This window comes from Pyrus communis, chromosome 5 (genome assembly GCF_041283825.1).
Source record: "Pyrus communis isolate YQ-2024b chromosome 5, ASM4128382v1, whole genome shotgun sequence".
Lineage (NCBI taxonomy): Eukaryota > Viridiplantae > Streptophyta > Magnoliopsida > Rosales > Rosaceae > Pyrus > Pyrus communis.
The window spans coordinates 8547353-8557804 of NC_142569.1; the positions used below are offsets into that span (position 1 = coordinate 8547353).

The following is a 10452-nucleotide window of genomic DNA, read 5'->3' on the forward strand; positions in this document are numbered from 1 at the left end:
ATAATGAAAACTTAAAATAATAATGCTTATTCATACATTGGTAATTAAAAAGGTGACAATCCCAAAATTCTATAAAAGATCTAGCTTTGAATTCTCTAGAATTCTTCAATAGTTACCTCTAACAGACTTTTGAAGTATAAGAAACTCTTGGTTAAGAATTTCCAGATGTTGTGGCCTCTACAATTAGTGGCTTCCCTAAACGTGAGTCTCTTACAATAGTAGTTGTATTCAAGAATCTCTCTCCAGTATGTATTTGGGCTTCTTTTAGTCTTGATATTTAAGGTCCTTTGAGTCCCTCCTCTCGTTGTTGGACTCCTTTGTATGAGAACATACTGAGCATAAGTTGACCTTGGTTACTTAAGCCTAGGTTTTTCTTTTGGGCCTCTTGGCAACTTAAGATATTTTTTGTTTCCCTCTCTAATTTGCTATTTGTCGCACTTTCTTAGTGGATGATTCCCATGTTAAATAAAGCTTTAATTTTCAATCTATTCAACTTACTGTATTTCAGGTTCAAACTCTCTTTATATTTCGATGTAGAAAAAGAATAAAGGAAAAAAATACCCACAAGTACCTGAAATCAATGATGAACTCTATCATATCCAAAGTATGTCATTGGTAATTGTACTCAAATTCAACAGTTTGAATGAAGCAGTTAAACAAAAAAATTATACTAGTGAGACCTCGTTGTCATCTGGAACCGGATATTACTGTCTTACTGTTGTAATAATATTTATAAAATACTGACAGCCGAAATCTGAGTGTTAGACTGGGGTGGGGTGGGGTGGGTTTTTGCTTTTGGGTTGGGGGGGGGGAGGTGGTTGGTGGTGTTTAGATAATAATATAATTTTTCAGTGACAGAAAGTCACACTGATCTGTCTAATTAGTTAATCAAATGAAGTTTAGTTTTCAACTGAGCTTGTAACGCGATTTTATGTCGATTCCAGTTGCTTTCCTTTTTCCGTGTTTCTTCTTTTTCCAAATATCATTTTTGCTACATTGAGATTGGCCCTCATCTGACAGTACACAAAGCCTGGTTCAGCATGGTGTTAGGTAGGTGATTAAGTTTAAAACAAGACCGGTCCAATTTGCTCTCGTTGATGGAAACGTGTAACAAACAAGCTTTTGCATATATATAATAAAGAAGAAAATCTTTGTTAACCTTGTGTGGTTTGGTGCATTGATGCTTCGGTGATAGTACTTCGATCCATGCATTATATTTCATTTAGTAAATCCGCCCTCAATTTCCAAGGTTCATTTACTTTAATGTATTATGTAAGAGAAACTATATATTATGGTGTGAAAAAGTACTTTTAGAGGCTTAATATATACGTTGTTTACACTTTATTCTACGAAGAAACCATGTGCTCCACATGCATCCTTTTGACAAATTATAAGCTGGAAAGCTCAACTTGGTTTTAAATATTCTACGAGCCGTTCTATTTGACTGAGGTTTGGATTTGGATACATAGTTTATATATATATATATATATATATATATATATATATGCCAGGCCTAATGTTGCTTGTACAGCTTCAGCAGAAACATGGTTGGGATTTTAGAATGCAGAACTTTGGTGAAGCTGTTGGTTTTATGTCATTTGATATTTTCGGTAGCTGTCTCGAAGGTCGAAGCTCGAATCCGGCATTACAGATGGGAGGTGAAGTATGAGTACAAATCTCCAGATTGCTTTAAGAAGCTGGTCATAACCATCAATGAGGGAACCCCAGGACCAAAAATATTGGCTCAGCAAGGTGACACAGTTGTAGTTGAGCTTAAGAACAGCTTGTTAACAGAGAATGTAGCGATCCACTGGCATGGAATTCGACAGGTACGTCGTTTCATACCGTGATGTTCATTTTCAAGTCGGCGTTTGAATATAAACTTTTTAGATGTTGAGTTTTGTTTTCTTGTTATGTTAATATTGTAGATTGGAACACCTTGGAGTGATGGAGCAGAAGGTGTGACTCAATGCCCTATTTTGCCTGGAGATACCTTCCTATACAAATTTGTTGTGGATAGGGTAAGATTTGGAGCTTGAACCAATAATTTGCATGGAATTTTCCTCGATAATATATATATCTGACATGTTATGTTGTCATACTGTCAATTTGGATCAGTGATCATTCTATGGTGCCAAATTGACAATTTGACGTGACATGCTAGATATATATTGTGAAAAGACAACATTACCTTTTTTTTTGCGTATCTGCAAAATTTTCGGTGAAAATGAATCAAAGGATCAGCCTCGGCGAGTGATTTTATATATGCTTATGATTATAAACAATGTTTTAATCCATCTTACAAGTTTTAATGGCTTAAATTGCAGGCTGGATCATATCTATACCATGCACATTATGGAATTCAAAGAGAAGCCGGGTTATATGGATCGATTATTGTATCGGTTCCTAACGGAGTTTCTGAGCCCTTTGCCTATGATTATGACAGAAGCATTATCCTTAATGACTGGTACCACAGAAGCACTTATGAACAAGCTATTGGCTTGTCCTCCATACCTTTTGTCTGGGTTGGGGAGCCTCAGGTAAATGCCTATTTTCATTGATCAAAATTACATAAGTACATACTAAATTTACACTGTTGGTAATGTACATTCCATTAACTTTGCAGTCACTTCTGATTAATGGAAGAGGGAGATTCAACTGCTCTCTACTAGAGACTCCTAGCCTAGAAGTCGGGGTCTGTACCGCGACAAATCCTGACTGTTCTCCCTATATTCTGACAGTAATCCCCGGAAAAACATATCGATTAAGGATTGGTAGCTTGACCTCTCTATCAGCTCTAAGTTTTCAAATTGAGGTAAATATAACTCAATACTCACCAAGTCTCTAATAGTTCCAATTATGTTAAAAAATTTCAAGGCTTGTATTTATTAGTGACAAAATTAAATGCTATGCAGGGTCACAATATGACTGTTGTTGAAGCCGATGGGCATTATGTGGAGCCATTTGAGACCCAAAACCTATACATTTACTCCGGCGAGACCTATTCTGTCCTGGTAAAGGCAAACCAAAACCCATCAAGAAACTACTGGATGACTACAAACGTTGTTAGTCGGAAACCTGCAACCCCAACCGCCCTAGCAATCCTCAATTACTATTCAAACTACCCCAAGAAATCTCCTCCAACTCTTCCGACCGCAGGACCCCTATGGAACGAAACCGCACAAAGATTGGCACAAAGTCTTTCACTCAAAGCCCACAAAAATTTCACTCACACTCCTCCTCTCACTTCAGACAAAGTGATTGTGCTTCTCAACACACAAAACAAGATAGATGGAGTCTACAGATGGTCCTTAAACAACGTATCTTTCTCTCTTCCCCACACACCTTACTTGGTAGCCCTAAAAGAAAATGTAAACCTAAACCGCGTTTTCGACCAAAACCCTCCTCCGGAAAACTACGACTTCGAGAACTACGACATTTACAGCGTTGCTAAGAATGTAAATGCTACTTCAAGCAATGGGATATACCGGTTGTGGTTCAACAGCACGGTGGATGTTATATTGCAGAATGCAAACACTATGACAGTGAACAACAGCGAGACGCATCCGTGGCATCTCCATGGACATGATTTTTGGGTGCTGGGATACGGGACAGGCAAGTTTGACATCAAGAAGGATGTGGGGAAGTACAATCTTGTGAATCCGATTATGAAGAACACAGTGCCGGTACATCCTTACGGTTGGACTGCATTGAGATTTAGAGCTGATAATCCAGGTGTTTGGGCATTTCATTGCCATATAGAGTCACATTTCTATATGGGAATGGGGGTGGTGTTTGAAGAAGGGGTGGAGAAGGTGGGAAAGCTGCCCTCTTCTGTTATGGGCTGTGGAGAAACCAAAGGTTTCCATACACCATAGAAATTAGTGATTCTTTTCTAAGGATACGAGCAAATCATTTTTCCATGTATTAATCATATTCAATTTTAAAGAAATTCAATTAAACCTTGAAAAATCGTGGTTGAGAGCATCACTAACCCTCCGCCGGAAGTCTTGTGTTCTAATCGTTCTCTCCCCTGCTATTGCTTGTATATAAAAAAAAAATTGTTAGTAACATTTAATTAATTTATTAGATAATCGTGATTTGTCACCTGTTGTTTTTTTTTTTATTTTTAAGAACAAAAAATTCATTTATGGCCTGAGGATAAATGTTCAAAAAAATTTATAGACTCATGTTGAGACTGAAAAATCATGAATTCATTGTAATTAAAAATTTGTAATTGTAGCATTGCTAATGAGAATAGAGTGAAGAAAACTGATTTTCCAATTCTGCCACCATTTAAGTTCAACATGAAGAATAAGAAATTGCACTTAGCAAAATAAAAATGATTAAAACGAAGAACGATCGCGATGGGACTCGAACCCACAATCTCCCGCTCCGGAGGCGAGCGCCTTATCCATTAGGCCACGCGATCGTGGATGAGAACTCTATCAAACTTTTAGATGACGTACTTTTAAACTTGGTATTGATGAGGTCATGTAACTCTCATAATTTTGAGATTCCAAAATTAGAATTGAATTCATTTCCAAAACTTTTTGTATTATATTTAGAAACATATTTGATCCGTTCCGACCGAAAATCAGGCCTAGTTCCATCCAATCTGTTTAGGGTTTAACAGAATTCTCAGAAGAAGCATTGAACGTGTCAATGATTGATCTACAAACAAAACTTGAAGATTCATAAACATGGCAACGCCGCCACTAACGCAAAATTGTGGCCAGCGACTGGGTTATTTATGAATATCATCGTCCAAAAATTCATAGAAAAAAATGTCATCCAATTCCGAGTGGAAACACATTCAACAAATTACACGGCCAAAACCATGTTGTGTTAAATGACATTGTCATTAATAAAAGAAAACTTGTGCTAGCTATGTAACTTATTGTATGGGACTTCCCAGGCCTGCTGCCTATCTTGAACAATTTCATAAACACTTTTCAGACTGAGTACAATTTCTCAAGAACCATTCTTGACCTTGTATCGATAACAAACGCGTTTCTTCTTCATCAATGATCCGTTCTCAATTGTTAAAACAACGTTTCCAGGTTCGCTGTTCGTGAAAGAATTTCGGAGAGAACCCTCTTGCGCACCAACCCTCCTGCCCTTTTGAATGATAATGCCATATGATCCCTCATCAGTTGGAAAGAATTCTTCCTTGTAGTGTACTTCCCAACCCAACACGGTAACTTCCCACATTAAAGTTGTTCCTGCCTGTTTCGCATCAACCATCAACATATTATTATGGTTTCGGGTTTGATATATAGTAGCCATAAGATTGAATAAATTTTTTTTGAGTGCACATACCTCTGGTACAGGGATTTGAATAGTTTCTGATGATGATTGATAAACAGTAATCTCTGCGGAAGCATCTTCAGTTGAGAAATCAGACTCATCTTCCCGCTTCAGCCCGCCATAATGGACCGGTAGTTCCTCTGCAGCTATATACCTGTAATGAAGAATCATAAGTTTTAGTTCACTACTTTCTAATAGGTCAATCAACAAGGAGTGATGTATGAAGCTAAGGATGTTACTTGAGCAAGATTTCCGTGACCCTGGACGGGCGTGCGAAGACAACTTTGCTGTTGGTTCTTGGAGTTAAGAAAGGCAATAGGACAGCGCTAGTAGCGCTTAAGGCATAGTACCAGAATGGAACATTGATGAAGATCTACACCAAAATGTAAAATGTACCATTACTTGCATTGCAAGGCATGATATAAAGAAAATTGTATGGATGAAAATTTGAAGGCTCATGAAAAGAAGGATCTTACATTTCTTGCAACAAATTCAGGATAGTTGTCCTGAAGTATCCCGACAACCTGCTTTGTAGCATGTCGAAGCTCTTTCTTAGAAGGACCAGGCATGTCCTTAAGATCATTGACTAGGAGGATTGAGGACACTCCACCAGGCTTAAAGTCGAGATTCTGAATTGCCTTCTCCATCAGTTGAACCCTCCGCCTTATAAACATATAGCGATTCTCTTCAGTCCCTAGTATTTTGTCATACACCCCTTCATCCCCGAGCAGCTTAAAATTGCTATAACAAACCGGATGTCCTTCACGACCCACACCATTCATACACCCTATGGAACCAAGATCATCGCCAAATTCTTCATCCAAGATCGAATCCACCTTGTTGTCCTTCCTCCACTGGAGCGTATTCCTCAACATCTCGAAAGCATCATAGACATCGAACTCCCTGGCCCTCAAGAACTTCAATAGTATCACATCAGTGCCACTATCTCCTTTACTAGGCAATAAGGGTACTCCCCAAATTGTGATATCCTTTTCGATAACGTCAAGCTTTCTATCCTGATCAACAGCCTCATTGTTGTTCTCTTTCAAGCCTTCTTCTGCCTTTTCCGCATTTTCCTCGTCTTCTTGCTTGGAAGGTTTATCACCGTCTTGTTTCTCTTCTTTTACCACTAACTTTTCTTCTACCTCCTTAGAGCCTTCCTTCTCCTTCACAGTTTTTTCCACGACTATTTCATCTCCTATACCCTCATTTATTTTTCCACCTTCCTTCTCCGATATCTTTCCCTTTTCTTCAATTTCTTCTACTTTCGTCAAACTGTCTTTCTCTTTCTCAGCTTCTTTCATAAAATTTTCCTCTCCTTTCCCCACATTGATTTTCTTCTCCTCCCCACCTGCCTTCTCAGATATCTTTCCCTTTTCTTCAACCTCTTCTACTCTCTCGGAACTTTCTTTCTCTTTCTCAGCTTCCTTCACAGGCTCACTCTCTATTTCTTTCTCTTTCTCTCCACCTTCCTTCTCCAATACCTTTTCCTTCTCATGCTCCACCATTTTCTTCTTATTTTCCTTAAACAACTTGTTCTCAAGTATTGCATTTTCGAGCTTCGATCTCAGCTCCATCAAAGCCCTTTTCTCCTGCTCTTTTAAGTCCCAGAATGATGAGCTTTTCTCAACTTTTTCAACCTGATCATTGTTCTTCTTCTCTTCCAATACCACATCCTCAATTTCTCCTTCTTTAGCCTTCTCCTCCACCACAATCTCCCTCGTTTCACCTTCACTCGTCTTCTTCTCCTCCACCACCTCCTTTTCAATTACACCCTCATTCTTTTTAGATTCACCTGCCTCACCTACATTTTTCACATCCTCTTGGGGATTTTCTAGCTTTTCTTCTATCGCCATTGTTGAACTTTTCTCATCTCCCTTTTCAACTGCATTGTTCTTCTTCTGTATTTCATCCTCATTCTTCTTCTTCTTTTCCTCGGCCACCGCCTTTTCAGTGACCTCCTCATTCTTTTTAGATTCACCACTTTCCCCAATATTTTTCAAATCCTTTGCTTCATTACCCTTGTCTTGGGTATCCTTGGATAACTCTTTTTCTTGTTCTTCAGGATGAGTGACTTTATTATCCTTTCCAGGCTCTTCGATCTTCTCTCCCGTTGCCATGATTGAACTTTACCAGATAGAACTTAGAGTTTTACTTTAAAAAAATTTAAACTAAAATAAAATATAAAGGAGAATTAATGTATTGACGTGAGAAGATTGAAGATTGAGAGAAGATGAACCAAGGCCTTACAGTCTGACCCTGTTTTTCTCCACAGTTTTCTCTTTTTCTTCTATATTTGGTGTTAAACGAACGGTTCTAAACGAGAGTGTGAGATTTCTTGGATCTAAAGTAATGTTTCTATATTAACCTTTGACAAACATGCCAAATTGTCTAGTGAGAGAGCAATATTCGGTCACTATACCTACCACAAATATCAGATTCCAAATTTTACGGTTGAACTGGTATATATGGGGTGGCAATCACGGTTTTGTGTGGGCATATGCCATTTCAGATTAGTATAGATTAATAGTCAATATTTTCATATTACTAAAATTAGCAATGGCCAATCTTAACTCGACATATATATCATTAAGAATAATTGTACCAAATATATTAATCGTCTCTTTAATAGAGATAAGCTTCAGCTATGTATGAGAGACTCACCTGTAATAGAGAAGTGATCAATAATGTGGTTCTAATAGCAACACTAACTAATCATGTAAGGGAAATTAAAAACTAGAATGAATAATGATATTTTCTTCATCTAATATATTTTAGTTCATAAATTTGTCGGCATATTGGATCATAAGTTCAAATATTGTACAACGTATGTAAAGTGCACCTAAATAACGCTAGCGGGACCATATTTAATTAGACTATGTAATTAACTAAGCAAACCCAATAAAAAAAACCTTAGCATACTGATGTCGTAATTAAACCCTTTCCCCTTAGGTCAATGTTAATCCTTTTAATTTTCAGTACTTGAAATTAACAAGATAAACTATAGTCTTTTGTCCTAATGCTATATATGAAAGAGTTAACGTTGGTGTTTGGACAAGGTAAAAGTTAGGGCATTGCAGCCACCACGTATAGCGGTTTTCAGTTACAGTTAAGATAAGCTAAAAACCCTAGACTTTCCCGCGCAGGTTGGTATTTGGTAACCGTTCCAACCCTCAACCTCCACTTTTTTCTCAACACACACACTCTCTCTCTCGCAAGTAATTAAGGATTAAGTCGGTTTTTATAAGTTGTAGCAGTTAATTAGTGGTAATTCTATCTCAGGTCTTGTTTAGGTCTGCTTCTGTCTACTCTTGTACAACAACCAACATTTTCACCTTACACAGTATCTTCTCAGGTACAATTCTCTCTCTCCCTCTCTCTCACTTCTTGCAGTTTTACCTTCTTGCAGTTATACATAGTTGTAAGCTACGAATCGCTATGTATATACTTCCCTTTCGTACTCGCCTTGTGCACGTTACAGCTTCTGTATGAAATATTAAGCATCTTTTTATGCATGCATAGTTAAAATCTCAACTACGTATACTTAATTTCTCTATGCTGTATTCATTTTCTAATTTCTGTTACTTCCTCTCTCTTTTTTCAGGTTTTAAGCACATATATTTCATGGCCTTGAGTCCATTACCTCCTCAGGTTTTCGACTCAGAGATGACGATCACTAATTGTTTCCAACAAAACTTGGAAGCAGAGCTCTTAACAGCAGACTTCCTTCAATATTATTATTATTCCGAGTATAATATTAATTCCAACTTTTCCAACAGCTTTGTTGATGAATATCATTCATGGTATGACCCCTACGATCTTCTATACCTTGAAAATCATGATCATGATACTACAACTGATGATCATCTTCTTCCCCCACATAATAGTTTCTCTCTCACTGCCCCTGATTTCAATCCCCACCCCAACCCGAAACGCCAAAAATGTTTCCAAGATTGCTTCTTCCCGGATTTTACTCTCTCTAATGGGTTTGTTCCAAATTTGTGTCCGCTACCCTCGTTGGTGCCTGTCCCCAAGTTTTTTGCTACTCCACTTCCCAAATTCGATCAACTTCCGGAGGGTTTAACTAATAGCACAGGAGCAAACATTGATCCTGGACACGAGAGTATAACTAATGCTGCTAATAAGAAAAAAGTGGGTGAGAAATGTGTGTCGGCGCAGAGTATAGCGGCTAGAGAGAGGAGGAGGAAGATCACAGAGAAGACTCAAGAGCTAGGGAAGCTTGTTCCCGGAGGAAGTAAGATGAACACAGCTGAGATGCTCACTGCTGCTTACAACTATGTCAAGTACTTGCAGGCCCAAGTTGGGATTCTTCAACTCATGGGGTCATTAAAGGTATTTTCCTGAGTTTTTCCCTCTAAACTTTACTTCCACCATCCAAAAGTCTAGTTACTGTCTTTCCTTTGTTTATTGATATTATTCACTTGGCGATCTGACCTTCACACTTAAAATAATTTCAATTTGGGATCTTATTCTATATACATGTGTAACATCAAATCCATTTATCCAGCTCTTTTTTTAGCCCTTGTTTTTTTTCTTTTTATCATTTTATCTGTGTAAATCCAATTATCTTAATGATTATGATGATTAAAATAATGAATAATTGTTAACAATTAATCCTGCTTGAATAACCCATTTTTCCAATCTTGTCTTTGCTTATTTCAGAAGCCTGAATTCGAGTGTAGATGATACTAGATTGCTTAACTGGAAAATAATTTTCACACTCCGTTTTTGTCCTCCACGCCCATGCTCGTTCTTGTTCCTCGATTCAATCTTGTAGCTAGAAACAAGGAGTCAAAGTGGATCGAGAGAGCGTGCGGAAATAATTTTCCAACTGCTTAAAGAAAACTTATAAAACTGTTTATAACATAAGATCTTATGCGTGCAGGAATTGAAAGAAGCTCCTCCCATTGAAGAGCTACAAGTAGTTGCATCTCCTGTTCTTCAAGAGAAGCTATATTTGGAGAATAACTGCCTGGTCCCAAAGAAGTTTGTGGCCATACTAGCAAAACACTTTGATGCTCAATCAAAGCCTTCATTCTCCAACAATCTCAACCAACTGCTCACATCTACCTGACAAGAATTTTATGCATGTAAATATGATGTTTCTCTCTTCGAATCGAG

General features: G+C 37.8%; 3 protein-coding genes and 1 non-coding gene across 4 annotated transcripts; 2 read left to right on the forward strand and 2 right to left on the reverse strand.

Moving 5' to 3' along the window:
• The first annotated feature begins 1170 nt into the window (after positions 1 to 1170).
• LOC137727097 (L-ascorbate oxidase-like) lies at positions 1171 to 3990 on the forward strand. The gene is made up of 6 exons (XM_068466030.2): positions 1171 to 1249; positions 1532 to 1829; positions 1929 to 2021; positions 2328 to 2540; positions 2627 to 2815; positions 2916 to 3990. The coding sequence occupies exons 2-6, from the start codon at positions 1545 to 1547 to the stop codon at positions 3876 to 3878; spliced, it is 1743 nt and encodes a 580-aa protein (XP_068322131.2). The 5' UTR covers positions 1171 to 1249; positions 1532 to 1544; the 3' UTR covers positions 3879 to 3990.
• Positions 3991 to 4359: 369 nt separating this feature from the next.
• TRNAR-CCG (transfer RNA arginine (anticodon CCG)) lies at positions 4360 to 4432 on the reverse strand. Its single transcript has one exon. It is a non-coding gene; the product is annotated as a tRNA-Arg (tRNA).
• A 271-nt stretch (positions 4433 to 4703) lies between these two features.
• Positions 4704 to 7519, reverse strand: LOC137724686 (uncharacterized). Its single transcript, XM_088694097.1, has 4 exons — positions 5787 to 7519; positions 5550 to 5683; positions 5323 to 5464; positions 4704 to 5229 (listed from the first exon to the last, which is right to left on the reverse strand). Exons 1-4 carry the CDS (start codon positions 7428 to 7430, stop codon positions 4975 to 4977), a joined length of 2175 nt encoding a protein of 724 aa, XP_088550223.1. The 5' UTR covers positions 7431 to 7519; the 3' UTR covers positions 4704 to 4974.
• A 1442-nt stretch (positions 7520 to 8961) lies between these two features.
• LOC137724687 (uncharacterized) lies at positions 8962 to 10446 on the forward strand. Its single transcript, XM_068463418.2, has 2 exons — positions 8962 to 9663; positions 10217 to 10446. Exons 1-2 carry the CDS (start codon positions 8977 to 8979, stop codon positions 10403 to 10405), a joined length of 876 nt encoding a protein of 291 aa, XP_068319519.2. The 5' UTR covers positions 8962 to 8976; the 3' UTR covers positions 10406 to 10446.
• Positions 10447 to 10452: the final 6 nt, after the last annotated feature.

Coding starts and splice junctions, on each gene's coding strand:
- LOC137727097 (XM_068466030.2), top strand. CDS start 1,545: ATGGTTGGGATTTTAGAATGCAGAACTTTGGTGAAGCTGTTGGTTTTA. Junction 1,830..1,928: donor ACTGGCATGGAATTCGACAG/GTACGTCGTTTC, acceptor TTAATATTGTAG/ATTGGAACACCTTGGAGTGA. Junction 2,541..2,626: donor TCTGGGTTGGGGAGCCTCAG/GTAAATGCCTAT, acceptor TTAACTTTGCAG/TCACTTCTGATTAATGGAAG.
- LOC137724686 (XM_088694097.1), bottom strand. CDS start 7,430: ATGGCAACGGGAGAGAAGATCGAAGAGCCTGGAAAGGATAATAAAGTC. Junction 5,684..5,786: donor CTGAATTTGTTGCAAGAAAT/GTAAGATCCTTC, acceptor ATTTTGGTGTAG/ATCTTCATCAATGTTCCATT. Junction 5,465..5,549: donor GTCACGGAAATCTTGCTCAA/GTAACATCCTTA, acceptor TCTTCATTACAG/GTATATAGCTGCAGAGGAAC.
- LOC137724687 (XM_068463418.2), top strand. CDS start 8,977: ATGACGATCACTAATTGTTTCCAACAAAACTTGGAAGCAGAGCTCTTA. Junction 9,664..10,216: donor AACTCATGGGGTCATTAAAG/GTATTTTCCTGA, acceptor TTATGCGTGCAG/GAATTGAAAGAAGCTCCTCC.